Source organism: Mastacembelus armatus, chromosome 11 (assembly GCF_900324485.2).
Source record: "Mastacembelus armatus chromosome 11, fMasArm1.2, whole genome shotgun sequence".
NCBI classification, from domain to species: Eukaryota; Metazoa; Chordata; class Actinopteri; order Synbranchiformes; family Mastacembelidae; genus Mastacembelus; species Mastacembelus armatus.
Genome location: NC_046643.1, coordinates 6,650,299 through 6,675,731, shown reverse-complemented (window position 1 = coordinate 6,675,731; position 25,433 = coordinate 6,650,299). Strand labels below are relative to the sequence as shown.

At 41.7% G+C, this 25,433-nt stretch overlaps 2 protein-coding genes across 3 annotated transcripts; one reads left to right on the top strand and one right to left on the bottom strand.

Annotated features, from left to right (window-relative positions):
* Positions 1-583: 583 nt before the first annotated feature.
* Positions 584-7,696, bottom strand: srd5a1 (steroid-5-alpha-reductase, alpha polypeptide 1 (3-oxo-5 alpha-steroid delta 4-dehydrogenase alpha 1)). The gene is made up of 5 exons (XM_026300374.1): positions 7,336-7,696; positions 6,945-7,111; positions 4,421-4,522; positions 1,212-1,362; positions 584-1,085 (listed from the first exon to the last, which is right to left on the bottom strand). The coding sequence occupies exons 1-5, from the start codon at positions 7,641-7,643 to the stop codon at positions 1,019-1,021; spliced, it is 795 nt and encodes a 264-aa protein (XP_026156159.1). The 5' UTR covers positions 7,644-7,696; the 3' UTR covers positions 584-1,018.
* Positions 7,697-8,093: 397 nt separating this feature from the next.
* nsun2 (NOP2/Sun RNA methyltransferase 2) lies at positions 8,094-17,609 on the top strand. Of its 2 annotated transcripts, XM_026300911.1 has the most exons (19): positions 8,094-8,316; positions 8,977-9,134; positions 9,465-9,569; positions 9,666-9,771; positions 9,961-10,032; positions 10,182-10,266; positions 10,356-10,548; positions 11,211-11,285; positions 11,449-11,579; positions 12,460-12,533; positions 12,692-12,822; positions 13,605-13,701; positions 13,920-14,134; positions 14,244-14,336; positions 14,420-14,555; positions 15,459-15,539; positions 16,278-16,416; positions 16,698-16,737; positions 16,883-17,609. In XM_026300911.1, the coding sequence occupies exons 1-19, from the start codon at positions 8,254-8,256 to the stop codon at positions 17,202-17,204; spliced, it is 2,316 nt and encodes a 771-aa protein (XP_026156696.1). In that variant the 5' UTR covers positions 8,094-8,253; the 3' UTR covers positions 17,205-17,609. The 2 variants fall into 2 exon arrangements, with proteins under 2 accessions (XP_026156696.1, XP_026156697.1); XM_026300912.1 differs by lacking the exons at positions 16,698-16,737; positions 16,883-17,609 and having other exon boundaries at positions 16,088-16,411.
* Positions 17,610-25,433: the final 7,824 nt, after the last annotated feature.

The window sequence follows — 25,433 nt, the reverse complement described above, 5'->3', positions numbered from 1 at the left end:
ATATCAAATATTTCCCTTTTCTTTCTATTCTCCTGGTCTTGTTCTTTTCACTGTCATATGCAACTTCATTCATTAATCAAATTACTAATGCTTAACATGCTTCTGCTTTTACATAATCCTCAATACTATTCTCTTTCATTTTATTACCAGTTTTTTGTTTATGCTTCCTCAGAAACCTTGACAGAAATGATGCATGGAGGCAACTCTCTCCTTCTAATTTCAGGCATGGATGAGTTATTGAGGGCCATGCTCGATTTCCATTTGGTTTGCCTGCAGCCCAGGCTCTGCTACAGACAGTCTTCACAATAGTTACCTTTTGTTCTGAAGTGCCTTCTCTTCCAGGAGTTTCAGATGATGAGGTAAATAGAAATGTGTCTCTGATGATACCCAGAGCAAAATGAGGTACAGAAACATGTTGGGCTTAATTCCAGATCCACTTTTCATCTATTTAACTTGAATGCATGTTAAGAAAAACAGAGATCTCCAACAGACGACTCTTGAGGATGAACAAAAAATGTAAATGTCTGCTTTGCATTTTCAAGTTAATGTTCCATATGGGAGAATATGCAGATCAGCAGCAGACAAGACTTAAAGCTGTTTATTGCTGGTGCAGTGTTATAAATCTGCTGTATTACTGGTGAGGTATGCTCCATTCGCTATCTTCTTTCCTCTGGAGGAGCACTTAATGTTGCCTCCCCTGCAAACACAAGACTTCCAGTACATTCACTTCATGGATTTTGAAGGTCTTCAGTGCTTTATGGACATTATTACTGGAGTATGGCAGCAACAGAAATTGTTTTAAGATGACTGCTTTCAACTGTTGCTTGCAGCTCAGATGAAATCATTTACAAGCATATTTGAAATCATGTTTCAAATTGTTCTCCATGAAAAAAAGTTTCTCCATGCTTTGTTCTGACATCAGAGCTTTGATAAAGTTGACAAAATGATGGAAATGTTCTTCATAGCTATTATAAGCAAATATGGTACATTTTCCGTTTTCAACTAGCCACAGTGTTTTCTAGAATAGAAAGGGAATGAAGGCCTTCCTGTTCTTCGGGTAGTCTTCAAACTTAGCAAGGTACCATCTACAGACAGAGAAAGAGGGAAGAGACATTTTTCTATTAATAGAATTATTTGTGTCAAAGTGTGCAGTATACTCCATGCAAAGCTGCTTACAGTGTGTGTGTGTGTTGGTGTGTCATTACTCTTACTTGTGGTGGGCCACAGCTCTGCTGGCAAGGACCACCATGGTAAAAATGGCAAAGGCTGTACTGTGAACAGAGTGGCCAGCCAGAGCGAAGCCTGCCCACTCTGTTATCTCTCCTAAGAAGTTGGCTCCAGACACGTATTCAAACATGCCGCCTGTGGGTTGAATTAGGACAGGTATGCTTATCTTTCTGTATGTTCACAGAAGACGAAATAAGACTTAATATTTCACTCAAGAAATTTGAAAGATCCACTCTAGAGACATTTTACAGCATATAGAAGTACTGCCTAACAGCTGATTCTTGTATATTTGAATACATGCAAATGGGCACAGGCACAGACACTGCCCACTACCACTAATTCTAGTAGGTAAACTGGTGAAATCACTATGTATCTGGACACGATGACAGGAGATTCAGAAATACAATGTATGTTTGAGCCTCATTCAGACTCAGACTCTGAGGAGGAGTCTGAGGAGGAGCCTGTTTTTCACCAAAACAGGCGCCTGGCAGACTAAGGCTGGAAAGTGTGGTTAGCATCTAGTATAACATTCAATGTTAGATTCTAACTGGTGGCTAACATCACCATAGTGTTTTATAAGTTAGCACTGCTACGTGTTTTCATGTTGTCACATTGTTGTTTAACAAAATGTGCAGATGGTTTACAACCTGGCTAAGAGTCTAATAGTATGTCTGTATGTCTTTACTTTCTCAGTTGTTATGTAGTAACAGGACTGGGAGACTGGGCTATTAGCTAACTGTTAGCACTCAGGCAACTACCAGGGAGCCAAACATAATACGCCAACAATGGTACATGTCTACATTACACTGTAAATAAATAAAGCGACCACTCTTTGTCAATAAAAGTTAGTTCTGGCTGCACTGAGACTAGAGTTTTCAGGTTTAGTACTTCACTCCTGAAGCTACATATACATACATATATATATATGGCAATTTGAGTGGCAGGAGACTATGAATTTCTGGGATTTTCATTGAACTGAACTGACATTTCCACTATCTCTTAACTTCAATTTGAATAAAAATGCTGCCTAAAACCTCTAAAGGCATCCACACAACTTGGCCTACGCTGACCATAGATGGGTGAGAACACACTATTTAACTGCAGGTCATGTGGACTGCTACCCGTTAAGTGAAACTGGCAGATCCTTGACTGAAGAGATTCCAGACATGCCTGAAAGTTCATTTGGAGCAGCACAGCTCACAGTTTCCCCAGGCCTCACCTTCTTCACTTTATTTTCTTTAAGGCTCTGGGATGGATTGTTTCTACAGGATTACTGCACGTTCAGGCTCAAGGTGACCATGTTCTTAGTTAGGGGAGCCTCTCCCTTTGTCAGTGTATTTTATTATTACTGATCTATTTAGAAATAAAAATATGCTTCTAATTGGCCGGTTATATAATCTAAAAACAAACAAACAAACAAAAAAAAAAAAAACAGCAATGTCAATTTTATTTCACTTTTCCATACCACCCTCCAGGCTATTTTTCAGAAGGAATTTTGGGGTGTTATTTACCCAAGCCCTTCCTAACAGGTCACATCTCGTAGAATGGGCATCCTCTTTTACACAGTAAAGGTTATATGCTGGCAACACAGTGGCTTGGTGGTTAACACTGTTGCCTCACAACAAGAAGGTTCCTGGTTTGAAGTGGACCTTTCTCTGTGGAGTCTGCATGTTCACCCTGTGCTTGTGTGGGTTTTCTCCAGGTACTCTGGTTTCCTCCCACAGTCCAAAAACATGTATGTCAGGTTGATTGGTGACTCTAAATTGCCCATAGGAGTGAGTGTGAGTGTATGAGGTTGTTTGTCTCTATGTGGCCCTGTGATGGACTGGTGACCTGTCCAGGGTGGACCCCTGCCTTTCACCCAAAGAGAGCTGGGATAGGATCCAGCAGATCCCTGTGAGCCTTGAAAGTTTGAAAGTAACATAATCCCTCTAGCAGCACCTCTAAAGAGCTAATCTCTACAGAAACCAACTACCCACTTCACGTGGAGACTTTACAGTGATGAGAAGTCTCAAAGTCCAGCACATAAAATCATATATAATGTTACTTTGACGCAGCTTTTGTCTTGACAGAGACTAGCAGTTTTCTCCTGTCCTTTAAGTCAGTGATAACCTAAACTAATCAACTGCTGGCTCCTACAAATATGAGGAATATGTGTAGTAATCTTATCATCTGTTGTCAAGAAAAAGAACGCACATATTTCCAAACATGGTGACCTGCTACCACTTTAAAACATTATAGAGGCAACAACACTAGTTTTGAAATGATCTGTATCCAAATTGGCAGTATTATTTAATGGTCTCATGAAAAACCAGCATTTACTACTCAATAAAAAATCATGTTAACATCTTTTACAGGAAAATGCTTATTTTAGCATCAATCTTGAATCACTCTGGCCACTACATGTAGATATATAAATAATGTACATGCTCTTGGCTGGCTGTCTGACGTAATTACTATGATAACATTGGGCAGTTTAGAAAATTTCTGTCTTTGTCAGCTAAAGCAAAACTACATACACCAATTCTACAAATATTGAGTCACTTACACATAAGCTGAGTAGGACGATATCAGGAGTCCAAACAGCATGAATTGTTTATACACTAAAGTAGGGGCTTACATAGGCCATGGCAGTGGGGACAAGACAAATAGTGACAACCTGTGATTCAGCTTACAGTGCGAACCCATATAATCATGCCACCACACTTGAAAATTAGCATCTAGCACTTCTATTCTGCACCATGATGTGATTACTGCTTCCTTGACTCTCTTGTCACCCCACGGCATTTGTGTTAGATGTTTTCACACACTGACCAAAAGAAGACGTCATTAGAATGTAAAACTTTCCTCTAAAATTTGACGTCTTTTCTTGCAAAATTAAAAATACTTACTGTAGAGAATGATTCAGAGCAGTAAAGGTATGTATTTGGGGTATTTATACTTAATTTTGTATGTGCAGCCATCATATACAGCAAATGAAAAAATTAAAAGCACAGTAGTCCTGTCAAGGAAAAATATTAAAGTATCTATTAAGTTCCAGTAACTATCTTGCCATCATTCCTATATTGTTTTTAATTATTGCTTTTAATTTCTCAGCATAAATATCCCTTCTCTCAAACTGAGATGTAATGGGAGTGTAAAACGTCTTTGCAAAATAATCCGGCTCTGTGTTTTTATAAAAGTAAGATCTCACCTGTGGGAATCTTGTAACCAGTCTCTCCGGGCTTTCTTAGGTTTCTCAGGATGTGGTCAGAGTGCACATTCATCAGCCAGCCAACTAACCACAGTACAAACCCTGGAGATGAACCAACCAAAACCTGTTTCAGCACAACATTTTACTGACCAACAGCCTTGCAGCCAAAATGTCTTTTTCACAGTTAGAGCAAATATTTATATGTAGTTTTGCTGATGTGACCTGCAGGTCGCTATTTTTTTCAATCAGTTTAGTACAATCTGCAATTGTGTCCCACACATTTTTCTTTTCTAAGTTGTTATCTACATCTCAGATTTACCCAGTGATTTAAAATTGCCAGATTGTCAAAACAGTAATTCCATTATCAGACTATAATTATATACATTTCAGAGAATACACTTACTGACAAGATTATCCTATTGGGAATCTTAGACAGTCCTCTTGACCTGTCAAAAGTAGGCTGAATAAGTAAGTTTTATTTCATATCTATTTTTAAAATCAACTTTCACATTGCATTTGGACAGTTGATAGTTGCTTCTACTTAATTTTTTTTGATTGTTAGGTGGATGGACAATGCATGTATCAGTTTCCAGTAACATATTTTCCACTTTTTTTACTCCTCTAGCTTGTCCTGCGAACTTATGTGTATATTTACAGTAATTTTGTCTAGTCACTAGCATTAGGCACTCTTGACTCAATTGAAGATAATATTGTACCGCTAAACTCAAACAGTGTAACACAAGTGAAAATGTCACCCAAAATACAGAGCTATACTGCAGACTTTAAAGTGCAGGTAAAGTCTGCAGCTGAAACAAAGTTTGGAGTGAATGTCAGCATTCAGACAACCTAAGAGAGGAGGAGGAGACGCTGTTCCATCTCCCCTCGCTCTGATGTTGGCATTTAGCGTTACTTGACACAGATGAACGAATTTCATAATGCACTTCTATGAAATGATAATAGGGTCACAATTAGCAACACTGAAAGCTAGGATTTGGAAACATTCAACTCACTTTTTTCAGAGTTTCAGATCTGCTCATTCTGACCCTGTCTTAACAGGCAAAATGATCTGAAATTAAAAAAAAAAAAAAGGTCCACACTTACAAAATGGTTTTAAAACTTGTCCAGCCATTAGTCAGGCATGGTTTGCTCGATGTTCCTGCAGGTCCTCTTCACCAGTAGACAGAAAAAGTGGAGCAGGTGCGCTGGAACCAAGGCATAGTCTTTACAATATCCATCTGTACTGACGTTCAGTAGGACTAATCAAACCGTGTAGACTATCCCTGTTAGCGGATTGGCTTGTTTTATTTGTGGCTGCTGAAGCATCCGTGAGCTCCCACCCCGTTTCAGATCTGTCGCCTTTGAAAACAGGGTAGGAAATGTAATCTGACACTAAAATGAGTTGAAACACTCAAAGAACAGAGTTTAATGTTTGCAAAGCATGTTGCAAACCTTTTTTTTAGCACAGAATTGTAACATTGAAAAGAATACAGCATTTTCAGACATTCAAATCTTACTTTCCAGTGGTTTCAAGTTTTAAACCACTTTGTACGTGTGGACATTTTTTTAAGTTTCAGATCATTTTGCATGTTAAAACAGGGTCAGAATGAGCAGAACTGAAAGGCTGAAAAAAGTGAGTTAAATGTTAGAAAGGACAGAGTAGCAAGCAAGTTTTAAAACCTGAAGAGACTGATTTGTAACACTAAAAAGAATCATAGCTTTCAGTTTTGAAACCAAAATTTTCACATTCAAAATCTATTGTCAAACATTCAAATCCTCACTTTCATTGTGCAGTGGGATAGACTGGGAGACATGCTAAGACTTACAGTGCCTGTAGTCATCTTGACTATACATTTTACTCCGTTCCTCATTAACTCATGAACAAGTTTTATCGAGTGTTTTAAATATTACTGTTTATCGTTAAGATACTTTGAGTAACTCAAATCATGTATTTTTAAACCATTACTTGATTTATATACAAATTTAAAGGTGGGTTTTAATGGAGTATTCTAATTCCTGAGTAAACTTCATGTTTGCACCCACCACTGCAGCTTAATCTCATCCTTGCACAACATGCTAGGGTCTGAATTTCCCTGTTAAAATGTCAAACATTAAATATATTATTGTACATTGTACTTGCCCATTAAAGACAGTTTGCTAATGTAACAAAAATCAGTGCGATGTTACAATTAATGTTTTGAGTGTTGATTGCTCAACCAGCTCTCGTTAAGCTCAGAAAAGGTGGACAACTGTATTTAAACTTAGTGTACTGTGTTTCCCTGATTATCATCCTGCCATATCTTCCTCTTGAGAACATCAGAATACTTCATGTAATACTTGTAAAAATAAGCAGTGGGCACAAAACATCAGTGGTGGAAGTACTTAGATCTTTTAACTGTAGTAAAAATGGCATTAATATTGTGTGCAAATACTCTGCTGCAAGTAAAATCCCTGCATTCTAAATTTTACTTAAGTAAACCTATAAAAGTATCAGCATTAAGATGTGCCACCACTACAGAACACTTACCAGTGATGAAGCATGGATGTGTAACCCAATCTGCAGGATACTCAGCATAATGGCTGAGGTACCTGATCTGCATGTAGCCGTTATAGATGCAGAAAACAAAGGCCAGGGCAAATGAGGCAAATGGTGTTGGTTTACCTCCTCTTATTAAAAATGGATAAATAAGGGATCTGTAGCAGAACAAACATGCACAAGTGATTTCAAATGCAATGCTGTGACATAGATTAGTTTGCCAGTAATACTGATATTCTATCAGAACCCCCCTTTTAATTATTGTGTCCATTATAAAATAAACCACATTAAGATAATGCTCAGGTTATTCCTCAGAACAGATGCTGGGAATCTCTGGGAAACACCTAAGTGACTCCAGCTGTAATGAGTTGCATATACCTACCTCTGGACATAGTGAAGGAAATACATGGCAATGAGAAGCTGGTTGGGCAGCCGTGAGGTTTTCGCAGAGGAGGTCCAAACTACCAGACACAGAGGCACAAGGAGAGCTGGCAACTCCTGAACGAACCAGGCAACCCTGACATTAACTGGGAAGCCATATTTGCTGCTAGCATACCGCCCATAAGGGACGTGCTCGAACAGCAGAGTAACAAAAGTGCAGGCTGCCATGAGGAGCATGAAGTGAGCCATACAGTCCAAAACACACAGCTCCTCTTCCTCCGAAGAGAGCAGGCTCCAGAGAACGTCCATCACCAACCGGCCCCGACCATGTGATGACAAGACGCTGTTCGAGCAGCTGATACTGAGACACACCACGAGCACGCGACTGGCCCATCGGACCAATCACAGCGCGGCGGTGAATCTCCTGCACCAATCAAAATAATCGGTTTTACCTCGAGGTTATTTAACGCCGTGTCTTTATCGTGTAAACTTTGACCCGGTTACCTGGTGGCTCTTTAATGCTGGCGTGTTGTGCTAGTTTATTGGATAAACGCAATTATAATATTAATTTAAAAACAGAACCGGGAATGTGAAGTTCGCTAATGATTAAATATTTTATATAACACTGAAACAATTAAATTGGAATAATATTTCTATGTAATATTGTTTCAGAAATCACACGAAATGTCCCAAAGTGCCCCGAAGATGCTTTTCTTTATTTCAGGCAGATGTGGGGCCACCTCTAGAGGTCCTGATTCACGTGCGTCAGAGCAGCACGTTTCGAGGATACACAGCATAGCTGTCCCTCCTCAGACAAGCGACAGGTTTTTACTTTATTAGTCCCGCAGCTCATTTTCCTCTGCTCCCACTCATCACGTCGCTGCTCAGGCTTTTCTCCAGAGTCGTGTGTTATTCCAGCATGGGGAAGAGAAGCAGGCAGAGGCAGAAAAACCAGACTCCTGGACGGGACAGAGACAGCGCTGTAAGATTGACACTTGGGCTGCTGCAGCTCTCCCTAATGTTAGGTTTCCAGCCGGGTCACATATTACTTTAAAATGTGTAGATCTGAAAGGGAGTGAGACGGCTAAACTTGTAAAGTGGCGCAGCTGTGGCGGCTTCAGCACCAGAGAGGTTTGCTGCTTGCTCAGCTAAGTTACTTTCCAGGCTTTGTGGGTGACCAGCTGTTCACTCCACATCCGGACTTTGAAAACTGTTGGTAAAGAGTCTTCGTCAAATTTCGCTCATAAATGCTAATTTTATATGAGCAGGGGCAAAGAAAACGGGGCATTGGTCAGTCTGCCTCTAAAAAGACTAGCTGCCTTTTCTCGGGACACAGTGAAGGGAAGAATGAATGAAGAAAACATTCACCTGATTGTTTGTGGATTACCACTGGTCGAGTTAACCATTAGACCATACTAACATGTAACTGATCTCACTGCTTGTTATTCCAGCCATTTAGCTTAGCCCATAAGCAAGAAAACATTAAATTGTCTGATTTGTGAATGGCATTTAATAAAATGTTTATTTTTCATACAGATGATTGCATCTGATTTCAATAGGTGCTGATCCTGTTAGTAGAGGCAGTTCAGTTATTCAGTGGATATGTCTTCCGCTGTTATTGACCATGCATCTATGCGTTCAGGGCTGGGGAGCTGGATATGCAGACATTGTCAAGGAGAATAAGCTGTTTGAACACTACTACAAGGAGCAAGGCCTGGTGCCTGAGGGAGAGTTCGAACAGTTTATGGAGGCAATGAGGGAGCCACTGCCAGCAACCATCCGCATCACTGGGTACAAGAGGTGAGCTGGTGTGATCTGTGATTTGGATTCAAGTCCTTTATGCTGTTAGTCCAGCATGTCTGTTAAAAAGTATGCATGATGCAGCCCATAGACATTTCTATAACAGAGTCACTGCCTAAAATACTGATTACTGCCTGTAAATATCAATTTTTTAAAGACAGAAAAAGAAAATACATGTATTTCATGTGTCTCACATAAGCCACTGAAGTATGACTCCATATGTGTTTTTTTTTCCTTCATTGCTGCTTGATGTGTATAGTTACTTCAGAATTTATGCTGTATGTTTCCACTACTGCGTGCCCAATTTCTTCCCCTTTTGCCCAATTTCAGCCATGCTAAGGAGATCCTTCACTGTCTAAAGGAAAAATACTTTAAGGATATTCAGGATCTGGAGATTGACGGCCAGAAGATTGAGGCTCCACAGGCTCTGAGCTGGTAAGAGCTCACATAATCTACCGACAGTAAATCTATAATGTACAGCCTGCATAGATTCAAACTAGGAACTCAGGACATGTTGTCATCTCTCTCCAGGTATCCTGATGAGCAGGCCTGGCACACTAACATGAGCAGGAAGATCATTAGGAAGTCTCCCCTGCTTGAGAAGTTCCACCAGTTTCTGGTCAGCGAGACGGAGTCTGTGAGTCAAACACCAACCAAACACAAAAATTACCGTTTACTGTTTGAGGAACCGGATAAAGTTAGAAAAGTTGTAGCTTTGCATATCAGCAATAGTCACAAAATTTCAAGTGGAAATGCTGAGGAAAACAAAATTTAAGAAGTTATCAGAGAGCTGAGCATTAATGAGAGCTTGTGTTTGTCCTCACAGGGTAACATCAGCCGACAGGAAGCTGTCAGTATGATCCCTCCTCTCCTCATGAAGATTGAGCCGCACCACAAGGTAAAAGCACTTCCCACTTTGAAAGTGAAGTCTGTCAGCATTTTCAGGTTTTTATTTTTATTTAAGTTTTTGTGATCCAGGAAACGGCTGCTTTGGGGAAAAAAAAAACACTTGTTTCAAAGTGATAGTGTGTGTGTGTTTGTGTGCAGATCCTAGACATGTGTGCTGCCCCAGGGTCAAAAACAGCCCAGCTGATTGAGATGCTCCACGCTGACATGGATGTGCCATTTCCAGGTGAAAAAAACACATTTGAAATGAGAATATAGATTTGAATAGCCTCACTTTAGCAGTAATTAACTTAAACCCATACTTCTACTCACCAGAGGGCTTTGTCATTGCCAATGATGTGGACAACAAGCGCTGCTACCTGCTTGTGCACCAGGCGAAGCGTCTCAACAGCCCCTGCATAATGGTGGTCAACCATGATGCCTCCTGCATCCCCACGCTGCAAATCGATTCAAACGGCAAGAAGGACATCCTCTTCTACGATCGTGTCCTGTGTGATGTGCCCTGCAGGTCAGCATGCGACTGCAAGACGCTGCTTTGTGCATCTGTCTTGTGCTGGTATCAGTGGTGCATATTTCAATACTGCAGGATAGTTTGGGTTTTGAAAGTGGATAAAATAAGAAATATGGTTGATAAGCTGTACTGTATGTGTGGGAGTTGGCTAGGGATGAGATTTTATGTGACAGATGGAGATTAGGCCTTTCCCTATCTGCCAAATACCCAGTTTATACCCTAAAAATTGCTGTTTGTAATAATGTTAGGTTCTTCATTTTCTTCTGTTTACACAGCAAGTGGTCGAACATGCATCCACATCATGCCATACATAGATTTACCCTGCTTCATTTGAAATATAGTGTAATTTTGCGGGCAGAGCAGAAGTGCATTAGTTTGCTAATGCAGTCTGAGTTTGGCCGGCTGCAGTGCTGAAGCCAGGAGTCCCTGCCAAACACAACAGAGGGTAAGTGAGTGGAGGAAAAGCAGCAATGAAGACAGAGGGAGGCAGGCAGACAGGCCGCAGTGATGTGAGCAGTCAGCTAAAGCTGGCTGTTCAGACAGTTTGTGCTTCGCAGACATTTTTGCCCTGTGAGAAGTTTTCAGGATCTCTGGTGGTTTCAGTGCCGCAGGCCAAACTATGTCTGACTGGTGCTGCTGCCTGCTCTGTGTTTCTGCAGTGGGGACGGCACCATGAGGAAAAACATAGATGTTTGGAAGAAATGGACGACAAGCAACAGTCTGCACCTCCACGGGTGAGTGGGAACAGTGTGTGCCTTTTTACTTAACGTGACAACATAGGAATTTCTGCACTCATGTGGTACAGCAAACTGACTAAACAACAGAGGAATGGAGTCTGCTCTTGTGGCGTTAATTAAAAACGTTGGCAGTGTTACAGAGCCTGTGTGTGCTCACCAGGCTCCAGCTGCGGATCGCAGTGCGTGGGGTTGAGCAGCTGGCTGTGGGAGGGAGGATGGTCTACTCCACCTGTTCACTTAACCCTGTAGAGGACGAAGCTGTCATTGCGGCGCTGCTGGAGAAGAGCGAAGGTAACAAACTCACAGCAGGATTATACAAATTTATTATTGTATGTTGTTTTTTTTTTTTGTTTGTTTTTTTTCATGATTTTTAGTTTTGTTTTACTCAAGTTAGTATTTTAATTCCCTGTTGCTAAAAGGTTTCTTCATTGATAGTCTTTTGTTTTTTTTACATTTTTTAAATTCTGCTTCCAAGTTTGTCTCTGAGCGTCCTGTTGCCATCATTAGTTATAGTACATCAGCTTGACATCGGATTTGTTAGTTTTAGCCAACAGCTGTTTTTACTGTCCATTATTTTCTCTGTTAATTAGGTAGTTTGTCCATCAAATGACAATAAATAGTGACAAACACTCATAGTCTTAGGTGTTCCCTTTAAATTGATCATTTTGATTATTGTAACACAAAACAGAATTCAGTTTATAGCAACATATGACGAAGGAAAATTCTGGATTCATAATTAGTTATATTTTAATTTGGAAAAAATAAACTATGAACTGTTACGTTAACTTTCTGTTGCTGGATTTATCAGGTAATAAGCTGTAATGATGATGTGTGCTAACATCAACAGGTAAAATATGAACATATAATGCAATAAATAGGTGTTATTAATAGTTAATAATAAATAGCCCAGAGCATTTCTGTTGTGATGCGATGCTGATATCATGTATTTAAAGTCATGCTTTCTGCTATAGCACTCTTTACACACTGTACATTATATTGTCAAAGTGGTTAAATAACAGTTAGTGGCTGAAGAGCCTACACCCAAATTTCCTTCACCTTTGACAGGCTAAAATGTTAATGCAATAATTGATTTGAAAAGGATATCTAAATATAACCACTCTTTAGTTTTTTTACTGCCAAGTTGTAATGTCTCTTCCATCCACATTGCCAGGAGCGCTGGAACTGGCCGACAGCTCAGCTGACCTCCCCGGCCTAAAGTGGATGCCTGGGGTCACTTCCTGGAAGGTACTGGGCCGTTTAGTCTTTTGGAAGTAATTACAACAAACCAACCGCCAAAACAACAAACCATTTAGATGGCTGTTTTTAGGTCATGGAAGCATTTCATCTTCAAAGTCCAACTGAGTCCCATGTCCTGACTGGGGATTCTGCACTTCTCTTTGTAGCTGATGACCAAAGAGGGCCAGTGGTTCTCGGACTGGTCTGTGGTTCCAAGCAGTCGCCACACGCAGATCCGCCCCACCATGTTCCCACCTAAAGACCCAGAGAAACTGGCTAGCATGCATCTGGAGAGATGGTGTGTACCCACAGACATAACATTTGTACTGGTAATGAAATGTTTATTTGTTTAGGACTTTTCAGGTCCTAAGCTGATGCCTTTTTTTAATGACACTACCCCCCAAGCCTTAATCCTAAAGTCCATGTAGGGTTGACTTGCTTTTAATAGCTTTAGCTCCAAACTCGACTGCCAAAGCAAATAGGAGCAGTGAGAGTAGGCAGCCTTGTTTAAAGCCCCATTGAGTGCCAAAATAATCAGTGTAGTCCTTTGGTAAGTCCAGCAAGGGGTGGTTTATAAAAAATGTAATCCCATACAAATAATGTTATCCTTAGGTAAAATTTGAGTATTATCAGATGCCTCTTCTTTCACCCCTAACCTTGTTTTAGCTGATTCTTCTCATCTTTTTATCCTACACATACTTTACAACTGCTCTGTTTTGTGCCAAGTTTATTAGCTGAGAAACGTGTCTGACTTATTTATTTATTTTTTTCTTGGCACAGCTTTTCACACACACACACATGCACTCTGTCTGCATGGTTACACATACATGTACACACCTGCACCTGCATATGATGGGGAATGATGTCATTTCTGCTCTGCAGCTTTTGCTTTTTGCTTTCATCTTCACACTGATGGCAGGATGCTGGCCAGCAGAGGGAGCTATTGTCACACATTGTAGAAGCACCATTTATTCAAGGCTGGAAAAAAATTCTTGTTTATCTTCACACTGGGTGGCACCATAAAACGCAAAGCCAAGATTTCTGTTTTTTTTTGTGTGTGTGTGTGTGTTTTAATGTCAGTATGAGGATTCTGCCACATCACCAGAACACTGGAGGCTTCTTTGTGGCTGTGCTGGTGAAGAAAGCGCCAATGCCTTGGAACAAAAGATATCCCAAGGTACTTCCTCTCAAACACAAACACTTAATGGATGATAAGATTGTCAGTCTTACTCGAAGAAGGAAATGGAGCAGAATTCCCTCATGTAGGTATTGAGCATGTCCAGGAGACGATTCCCCCCTTCTCATGCATCGCTCACCTGTTTTCCAGTTAACTAACCACAGCTGAGCCTTCTTCTTTTCATTTCTTTTCCTCACTCCCCTCCCTATTGTCTCCAGCTGAGGAAGGATGTGCCATCCAGCTCAGCAGCCCAGACTGTAGGCTCTCCAGTGGCCTCGACCCCAATAGATGCTCCACCCCCCTCCAAGAGTACCATGGAGAGAGGCGAGGGGGGAGGCCCAGAGGAAAAGGTAGATAGGGAGGTAGAAGAGGATGCACCCAAAGGAGCATCTTTGGCTCAGGAGGCTACGACTAAACAAGATGGAGTGTGTGGGTGAGTCTTGTCAGCTAGCTGGGCTAATAAACAAAGGCAGGCTCTTGAGCCACTGTAAAGAAAAAAAACTGCTGTTTCCAGGAAAGATAAAAAACCCCTTACATTGCAGGCCTCCACCCTCTAAGAAGATGAAGCTGTTTGGTTATAAAGAAGACCCCTTTGTGTTCCTAACTGAAGACGACCCTGTCTTCACCACCATACAGTAAGCATCTATGTGCATTAGACATGGAAATGATCGTTCTCCAGCATTTTGGTGTAGCAAAACTGACCTCTTGTTTTCTCTAGATCGTTCTATGATCTGTCCCCCGACTTCCCCAAGCTCAATGTTCTGACCAGGACTCACGAGGGCAAGAAGAGACACTTGTACATGGTGTCCAAAGAGCTCCGTAATGTGCTGCTTAATAACAGCGAGCGCATGAAGGTGTGTATGTGTGTGTTTCTTTTGGAGCAGCATTAAGCTAATCATACACACTGAAAGTCTGGATTGATGGTGATTATAAAGCATTCCCTTGCAAGGAAATCTAATTGCAATAGTTACAAGTCAGTAATCAATGTCTGTCCCAGATATGATACATCTAGTCGTGATTGATTCTACAGTGAAATCAACTGCACAAGTACACAAGCTGCTCAGTGGATGCACACATATTGGCTTTACATTGATAAATCAGTTTGTTTCTCTAGTGTGTGCATTAGTGTCTGCACATGCACCAGCCCACCAGAGGGAAGCAGCCAAACAGATGGCTCCCTCTCCTGTCCCAAATCCCTCTAGACTTCCACCCTGTAGCACCTGCACAGGTGGCACTGTGTGCGTGTGCGTGTGCGTGTGTGTGTGTGTGTCTCACCCTCATTTTTCTTGCCATTGTTTTTGATGTTTTTTTTCATAACATCTCAAGTATCAAGGCTTCTGTGAAATTGTGTTTTTAAATAATGCTGATACTTTACTGCTAAGACCATTTCATATGAATTTTTGTTGCTCCCATTATTCCATAAAGTTAGATTTTGCTTCACTTCCCTTAGGTTACAACATGCATTTTTAAGTCAAAGGTGCACTTGCAAATCACTCAGGTGCCTCCCACTCCAGCAGGGACACCAGAGACAGGCTGTGCTGTTTTACCCACAGTTTTGTAATTTTGTACATTAGATGTCTAGAGCAAGAGACAGGTAACATAATGCAATAGTGTTGTGATTTGATTTAAATTTGCCACCCTTGATTATGTTTTTAGGAACAGTATTAATTGTTGTGGTTAAAGTGAGTGAATCTGGCATCAGTGTGTTGTTTTTGTGCGGAGCCATATGTCAGCCTGTTTTTCTTCTTGTTTCTCAGGTCATTAACACAGGGGTGAAGGTGTGGTCACGTAACAGCGATGGAGAGGCGTTTGGCTGTGCCTTTAGACTGGCTCAGGAGGTAACACACACACACATCACATGTTAGTACAGCTGTCCTTCTGAGAACACTGAGTGACATAATGCATTCACTAGCCTCTAACCCTAAGCTAAACCAAATTCTAACCTGAACCCTAAAACCAAGTGTTAACCCTTAAACAAACTGTGGACCAAAATTCAAACTCGTCCTCACAACTTAAACATTTACACACACACACACACTCACTGTGATTTTCATAAGACTGTAAATGTCAGGGGGCAGTTTTCAGCCAGTCACAACGCATCCTCACACATTACTTAGTCATTTTCTGTAAAGCAACATCTTATTAATTAAAAGCTGCTATTGTTAAACTGTTAACATTCATCTTAATGTAGCTGTATATTTCTGCACACATCCATTATCCTTTTCTGTATGCAAAATAACCTCATAATGTGAAGTGATGCATGGCGAAATACTGCCACTGAGCTCATCTTTCTAGCACTTCAATACACCACACACTGGATTTTTCTTTCATTTTTATAATCAATCTCATTGTAAAAGCAGCTTATTCTTTGTGTTCAAACATGCAGAGGGTTCCTCTCGCTGTCACTGCTGTACTCAAAGAAAGGAAGGCAGCTGAATAACATGGGAGCCAGGCGGCACATTTCACACTCACACTGATAATTAATTCACTTTATATGCACGATGTAACTGTAAAGAATTTGAATTTAATACACTGGCCTGCAGATTGTCCAACCACACTCTTCTCTCTCCAACCAGGGCATCTACACTCTTCAGCCGTACATTCGCTCCAGGATAATCCAAGTGAGTGTGGAGGACATCAAAGTGCTGCTGACCCAGGAAAACCCCTTCCTTAGTAAACTGGAGGACGACGCTCACGCTCAGGCCAAGAAACTCGGTTAGCACTGCACCCATGATAATGTCTGTTGTTATCCCAGTGGCCACTGTAATCCTCTGGCCTCCTCAACAACTGCTGTTGAGCTGCCTTTGAGCAAGGCACCAACCCAAAAACTTCACATAAAGAGCTGTCCATCTCTAGCAAAGGAAAACTGTGGGTGCATTTGGTAATTCTCAGATTTAAGTTAATTGTGCATGGTAGAGAGGATTCCCTCTGGAATGACTCATAGCAGTAATCCCAGCCTTGTTGGTGCTGTTATTGATACATGCTTATCTCCACAGGAATGGGTAGCATTGTGTTGAAGTACATTCCCAACCCAAAGTAAGTTATTTTTTTACATCCATATTTTTTAGGTGATCAAATTTATATTTTAGCCTTGTCTGTTAAATTGATGACCTGTTGTTTTTTTTTTTTTTGTTTTTTTTTTTGCTATGTCTGACACCCACCCTCATCCTATGTTTATCAGTAACCTCACAGAACCTCAGTGTCCCATTCAGTTGTGTGGCTGGAGGGGAAAGACGTCCATCCGAGCTTTTGTCCCCCGCAATGAGAGGTTTCATTACCTCCGAATGCTGGGCGTAGAGGTCTTCAGAGACAAACAGGGCCTGGGGCAGAAGCGGAGAGATGGCGGAAAGGAAGGAAAAGAAGAACTGGAGGATGAGGTGGAAAAGGATGAAGAGGAGGAAGGAGCAGAGGAAAATGAAGATGATCTGGACTTGGAGCACAGGAGTGAAAATGGTTCATCAGAGCCAAAGACGGACAGCGGTACCCAGCAGATGAGCAGCTGAGGAGATGGGAGAGAGAAGCAAAGTTTGACTGGAAACAAGTAACAGTCCCATGAACTGTTGACCAAGTTCAAGACCACATAATGTGGTAGAGGAGGGTATTACATTTCCACAGGCTTCTCTGTTTACCACACTGCCACTGCAGAAGGATTCCCTCCCAGAAATAGGCTCCCTTGGGATGTTACATTTTTTGATACCCCCAGGAGTCAGCTTTTTAGTTTATGACCTGTCTCATTTTATAGCGCTGTTTTTTTTTTTGTTTTTTTTAAAATATATTTTAACAAATTTATTCCACTGATCAAGTGGCATCAGCCTTTTCAGTTGCTTATGTTTAGAGAGATTTATATAACATCTCATTTTCTACAGCTGTAATTAAGCATATGGAGTTGAATAAAAGCCTGAAAGGTTGTCTGTGTCAGCAGTCACAGTATCTAAAGTCATTTTGGTCCTATTGAAATGTGAAAGGCATGCTTAGGAAGGGGTTAAATTATTATTACAACATACTGGGATGAGGAACCTAAAATGAACAATCTAACTAGTTCCTTAAGCTGGTTGGTAGACCCGCATATGGACTCGCTGACGCCACTATTTATGTCACATAAAGATGATATTGGTTTAAACACCTGAGAGAATTCAGTGTAAAACAAAACCTTTAGCAGGTCTTTGGTCATAAACCAAGTAAAGGCCACAGTAAAACTGATGTGATGATGGTACTAAATCAAAAAGTGATGACTAAAGTTGTATCACTTCATCTTGGTGGAAACATGAATGCTAGAGCCAAATCCATCCAATGGTTGTTAGATCTGTGTCCCAGATTTGTGCAAATCCATCAACTGTTCAGATATTTCAGTGGTCAAAAATTGAACTTGCTGGTGGCACAAGACAGAAAGAACCAAATTCCTTATGATCTATTCTCTATGGGCTGCCCATTTGTCCTAAGGCCGTTAGGATACTTCAATCTGGACACAAAGAGCTGGTAAGATTACCACCCTGTCTCCAATATTGTAACGCTAGCATGGCTAAAATGTGTGGGAACCACTTCCCTAAAGCCTTTCATTAATGTCTTGTGGTGTAAATTATCCACAAAATGTCAAATTGTAGGAATTATGCTTTGTCATTAGTATGAGAAGTATTTAGTCAGAGGTCTCACTACAAAGAAACTACAAACTTCCCATGACAGCTGTATATTTTGCACTGGATGGACGGCCATCTCCGTGTTTGTTACCCAGCCCAGCTGCTCTAACGACAGCCGTCAACCTGGCCCCTCATCTCTCTCTGGGACGAGAGGGAACGGAGGACAGAGGGGCCACAGACACCATGCTGGATCCACTCTCTTATTTTTCCCTGCCTCCTTTCTCACTTTTCTTCTTTAGCCTCTGTCCTTGTGGTTATTTTTTTTAGTTTGATCTGTGACCTCTAAAGTGCACTGTCCTACCATTGATGCTGCCATGACACCCCACTGACAGTGCTGTTTGCAGATGCAGGACATGTCTGGGACAAGAGGAGTCAGTGTTTGGGTTTCATGCCAGCATCAAATGGAGAGCAAACTCAGTTGTTGTCCCCTGCTTCCCCTTTCTTTTTTCACCAGCTGTTTTTATGTAGGAGCCTGACATTCATTATGAATAGAGGGGTGTAACGAATGAACAGCATCAGGGAGAAAAAGCAAATTGGGGCTTTTTTTTTTTTTTAAAGACTGATGGTATTTCAGAGTGAAAGTGAAAGCACAGCAGAGGACTAGCTGCTTGTGGAGTTAGCCAAGGAGGAGAGAAAAATGCTCAATTTCCTCAAGCTGAGTAGCACATGAAAATGGAAGGAGTTGGAAATGATAAAAGCCTCGGGAGGATGATGAGTAGATGCAGGGTGTGAGAGAGAGTGGCCAAGAGTAAAACTGTAAAATGAATTGGACAGACCTGTCTGTGTGAGCGGGAGTATGTGTTCGTGTTAATCCTGCATGTGTGTATATATTCAGTTAAGCCTGTTGTCGTCTGTTTAAAGTGAGCGTGTGCAGTGGTTTGGCAGTGTGAGGGATGTTTGCTGCCAACTTACTAATACTAATAAAGGCATCAACTCTGCACAAGAGCATCTACATTAACTGTCTTTCTCCCCCACCTGTCCTTTCCTTGTCTTTTACTTACTGTTCTGCTTTCCATTCAATCCTTGTTTTTACCTTTCTTCAGACCACTCAGTTCTTTCCATTTTGATTATCTTACTCCCTGGAAGAGCTTTCTGAAAGTACTCAGCCTCTGAAAGCTTTGATTTTAAAATGTTCTCAAACTGTCATCTCAGTTTAAGTCTCTGCTTAGTTCTCCCTCAATACATCCTTTTTTTTTATTGCACCACTGCTCTACCCTTCATGTCTGCATGATACATAGGGATCGTTTTCTAAGCTTCAGCGACATTGTATGAGTACATCATAACTCAGAAATATGAGTTAACATTCACTATAAGGTGGAATTGAAGCCTAAAAGTGATAATGAACTGAATATTGTTTCACTAATATGCATTTAATATGCAAGTTGTGCAAATCAAGCTGGCATGAGACTTGACAGCCTGGGTCAAGCACAGTGATGTCTTCCAGCAATACAAGTTTGAAGCTTCAGTGTAAGAGTAGTAGCAGACCAGAAACATGTTCACATAATGATTGACAGCCTTTGATTCTCGCCTCTGCATTTGAGCTTCTCTGATTGGTTAGAACAGTGACGCTTATTTGAAAACCTTACATAAGTTTGGCTTTATTTGATCTCATAAACAAAGTTTCTTAGTGGTGCCAAAGCCACTGTAAACTCACTGTCCAGCACAAAATGGGAAAGACAAAGTTGGCAAGAAAGCCAAACATTTAGATAGTAAAGCCCTAGATATTTTCTTAGTTGGCAATGACTAAAACAGAGCTAAAAACTAAAGTAACTAGTTTCAACACAGTTTCAATGAACTGCTAATTTTGCTTTGTTGAATAAACAGGCACATTTCTTGTGTGTTCAGGAGACCAGGTGGAAAGGTAGCAAGGCCTATAGATTAGGAGCAGGGTTCAAGCTGTTTCATCATGGTGTGGATGGAAAGAGGAATGGAGTCGGAGTTATCCTGAAGGAGGATTTTACTAGGAATGTTCTGGAGGTGAAGAGAGTGTCAGATAGGGTGATGAGTCCGAAGCTGGAGGCTGATGGTGTGATGTTGAATGTTGTCAGTGGTTATGCCCCACAGGTAGGATGTGAGTTAGAAGAGAAGGAGAAATTCTGGAGGGAGATGGATAAGATGATCCAGGGTATCCATAGTGGTGAGAGAGTGGTGATTGGGGCAGACTTCAACTGACATGTTGGTGAGGGAAACAGAGGTGACGAGGAAGTGATGGGTAAGTTTGGTATGCAGGACAGGAATGCAGAAGGACAGATGGTGCTAGACTTCTCAAAAAGGGTGGAAATGGCTGTAGTGAACACATTTTTCCAGAAAAGGGAGGAGTATAGGGTGACATGTAAGAGTGGACGCAGGAGCACACAAGTTGATTACATCTTGTGCAGACATTTCAACCTGAAAGAGATCAGTGACTGCAAAGTAGTGGCTGGGGAGAGTGTAGCCAGACAGCATAGGATGGTGGTGTGTAGGATGACTCTGGTAGTGAGGAAGATGAAGAGGACAAGGGCAGAGCAGAGGACCAAGTGGTGGAAGTTGGAAAAGGAAGAGTGTTGTGTGACTTTCAGGGAGGAGCTGAAACAGGCTCTGGGAGGTCAGGAGGTTCTTCCAGATGACTGGACAGCTACAGCTAAAGTGATCAAGGAGACAGGTAGGAGGGTACTTGGTGTGTCATCTGGAAAGAGGAAAGCAGATAAGGAGACTTGGTGGTGGAAAGTTCAGGAGTGTGTTAGGAGGAAAAGGTTAGCTAAGAAGAAGTGAGACACTGAGAGGGCAGAAGAGAACAGACAGGAGTACAGGGAGATGCAATCGTAAGGTGAAGGTAGAGGGGGCAAAGGCCAAACAAAGGGCGTATGAGGATTTGTCTGATAGGTTGGACTCTAAGGAGCGAGAGGTGGATTTGTACAGGTTGGAGAGGCAGAGAGACAGAGATGGGAAGGATGTGAAGCAGGTTAGGGTGATCAAGGACAGGGATGGAAATGTGTTGACAGGTGCCACAAGTGTGATGGAAAGATGGAAGGAATACTTTGAAGAGTTGATGAATGAGGAAAATGTTAGAGAGCACAGAGTAGAAGAGGTGACTGTTGTGGAGCAGGAAGCAGCAAAGATCAGTAAGGATGAAGTGAGGAAGGTGTTAAAGAGGATGAAGAGTGGAAAGGCAGTTGGTCCTGACGACATACCTGTGGAGGTATGGAAGTGTTTAGGAGAGGTGGCAGTAGAGTTTTTGACTGGGCTACTTAAGATCTTGGAGAGTGAGAGGATGCCTGAGGAATGGACGAGAAGTGTACTGGTGCCCATTTTTAAGAACAAGGGAGACGTGCAGAGTTGTGGAAACTACAGAGGAATAAAGCTGATGAGTCACACAATGAAGTTATGGGAAAGAGTAGTGGAGGCTAGACTAAGGTCAGAAGTGAGCATTTGTGAGCAGCAGTATGTTTCATGCCAAGAAAGAGAACCACAGATGCAATATTTGCTTTGAGAATGCTGATGGAGAAGTACAGAGAAGGCCAGAAGGAGCTGCATTGTGTCTTTGTAGATTTGGAAAAAGCATATGACAGGGTGCCGAGGGAGGAGCTGGGGTTTTGTATGAGGAAGTCTGGAGTGGCACAGAAGTATGTTCGAGTGGTGCAGGACATGTATGAGAGCTGTAAGACAGTGGTGAGGTGTGTTGTAGGGGTGACAGAGGAGTTCAAGGTGGAGGTGGGACTGCACCAAGGATCGGCTTTGAGCCCCTTCTTGTTTGCTGTGGTGATGGACAGGCTGACAGATGAGGTTAGACAGGAATCTCTGTGGACCATGATGTTTACAGATGACATTGTCGTCTGTAGTGAGAGCAGGGAGCAGGTGGAGGAAAATCTATAGAGGTGGAGGTTTGCTCTGGAAAGGAGAGGAATGAAGCTGAGCCACAGTAAAACAGAGTACATGTGTGTAAATGAGAGGGACTCAAGTAGAACAGTGAGGTTACAGGGAGTAGAGGTGAAGAAGGTGGAGGATTTTAAGTACCTAGGGTCAACAGTCCAGAGCAACAGAGAGTGTGGAAAAGAAGTGAAGAGACGTGTGCAAGCAGGTTGGAACGGGTGGAGGAAAGTGTCAGGTGTGATGTGTGACAAAAGAGTGTCAGCAAGAATGAAAGGAAAGGTGGACAAGACAATGGTGAGACCAGCAATGTTGTCTGGTTTAGAGACACTGGCACTGAGACAAAGACAGGAGGCAGAGCTGGAGGTAGCAGAGCTGAAGATGTTGAGGTTCTCTCTGGGAGTGACGAGGATGGATAGGATCAGGAATGAGGACATCAGAGGGACAGCTCATGTTAGATGTTTTGGAGAAAAAGCCAGGGAAGCCAGATTGAGATGGTTTGGACATGTTCAGAGGAGGGACAGTGAATACATTGGTAAAAGGATGCTGAGGTTAGAGCTGCCAGGAAGGAGGCCTAGAGGAAGACCAAAGAGCAGGTTCTTGGATGTAGTGAAGGAGGACATGAGGACAGTTGGTGTGGGTGAGGAGGATACAGAGGATAGGGTTAAATGGAGGCAGATGATTCGCTGTGGAGACCCCTGAAGGGAGCAGCCAAAAGGAAACGAAGAAGAATAAAGCATTCGAACATGTTAATGATTGCTAACCTGGATGTTGCATTTCTATCTTGTTGTAAAGTTGTGGTAAAATGCATTTAATCAAGCTTTAAGTGGTGTGACCAAAATTCTCCATTTTTATCTTATATTCGTCATTTGACAATGGTTTGTTCTCAGGCCGAAGGACATTCTACTTTAAGATATTACATTATGACTCTAAAATTGCCCATAGGAGTGAGTGTGAGCGTGTGAGGTTGTCTGTCTTTGTGTGTCTATATGTGGCCCTGTGATGGACTGGTGACCTGTCCAGGGTGTACCCCTGCCTTCCACCCGAGAGAGAGCTGGGATAGGCTCCAGCAGATCCCCGTGACCCTGGCTTTCAGGAAAAAGCGGGTATAGAAGATGGATGGATGGATATTACATTATTTGGCATTGATTACATAATCATTGCTTACCATCTTGTACAATTTAAGGAAATTAATAACATTAAAGAAGCTGGCTCCTCTGCTCACCTGTAGCAGATCTTAGCATGATCAGCATGAATGGATTTACAGTAGTAAATGTGTGATGTCATAGGAGCTCTAATCCAGACAAAATGTGTACTTGGAGCACTGTGAATGTTGTCCCTTCTTCACCACTCTTTCATTCCCCCTCCTCTTCCTCCAACACATCATCCCCCTCTCCAATCTGATGCTCCTGCATGCTGCATGCCCTCTAGCGCTCAACCTTGTGGACATGCATATATGTTTGGGATTATACAATCAAGCTGTTATGCAACACTAAAAGAGGGTGAGAGAGGCAAATACACACACACATTTAGAGCAAGGGAAAGAATGATTGAAGGGGTGGTGTTGTGTGTGTGGTGTAGGGTGGTGGAGAATTTTGTGTTTCATGTTTGGATTAATCTAAATCCCACTCAGCTCCATACACACATACACACACTCACAAACCGCTCGGCCTTTTGAAATCTGCTGCTAAATCTCTGGTTATGCATGTTGGCCCTCTCTGATAGTGCTATTGTGCAATGCCAGTGTGGGTTTGTATCCATGTGTGCACGTGTGCTTCCTCAAAATATAACAAATACAAGGCAGCTCCACACATGCACAGAGACAGAACTTGTCCTATGAGATTTTATTTCTGTCTGTGATAACACACTCTGTTCTCTGGTGTATGATGCAGCAGCTTTACAGACTTTAATCCTCATTTTCCTCTCATCCCCTGTCCCTGACTTGTGTTAAATGTGTATCTGTGCACATTCCTCATGTGACATCACTGGGACTGAGTGTGCCATCTCCCAGGACTGGATCTAGAGTTTAAATCTGAATTGACTTTTATTATGTTATAAAATCATCTCTTAAAGGTGAGCAAACACCCACTCCTGCATTATGCCAAATGAAAGCCTCAAGAGGTACACTTGAGCCCTCTTCGCACTTATTGCAATCAACAGCTGAATAGAGCCCACATCGTGATCAATCTTTCTGCTCACACACTCATCTCTCAGCATCTGTAACAGGAGCAGAATAAGGTCATTATTTTTGTGATCAAATCTGTATGTGTTAAATGTTGCTATTTAATCAGGGCTTAAAAAGTGTTTGGGAGTCATTTCTTCATATTGGTCACACCCACAATCACTGAACAACACAGGGTCATTGCTTACAAACTGTATTTACTTGCTGCCTGTCAGGTTGACTGATCTCAATTACAGTCTGAAGATTTATCCTCTTCAACAGCATGGGGAGAAACACCGGGTAGTATGTCATAGTGACAGTTTGGGGTTAGTTCTACCTGCCTGTGGCCCCTAGTGTGCTGTGTTTGACTACTGTCGCTCCTTTTCTCTCCGTCTCTGTCTCCTCAGCCCTAATCCTGCCTCTGCTGATAAATCACTGAAGCAGAAATAATAGTATTGTCAGGGTAAATAAATGGATATTTCAGGGCAAAATCCAGGTGAAGGCTAGGTCACCTGTTCATCCTGTGCATTAATACTACATGCTCCAACCCATGCTCATATGAGATTCACCTGGCATTAAATTGGCATCGTGTCAGATCCATCTTTCCGATCAGATACACCACATACCACTCAACTTTTTTGGCTTCATTTTACTGCAGAAAAGTGACAAATACAATCTCCAACTAATACAGAAACAGAAAATAGTTCTGAAAGCTTTTACCACTGCAGATCCCTTTAAGAATGCATGAAATCCTCTGTATAGCAGCTGTATTAAAAGAACAGTAGCCAGGAGAAAGGCAGGAGGATGGAGAGTGTTTTTGTTGATGTCTGTGGAGGCGGTTTGTTGATGCTGCTTTATTGGTACTCTGAAGGTGTTCTGAGGCAAATAAATAAATAAATAAATAAATAAATTTCTTCATGATGAAGGTTTTTTTCCACTTCTTTTATTAGCCCTTATTAACCCTTCAGTAAGGTGTTTTATGCCTTTTACATTGAAGGTGTCTTGAAGCACTTACTACAGTTTGCCAGAGGCAATCAAAATGTGCTGACACAAGTCAATAGACAGTAGGGTTTTCATTACATTCTAGTGGA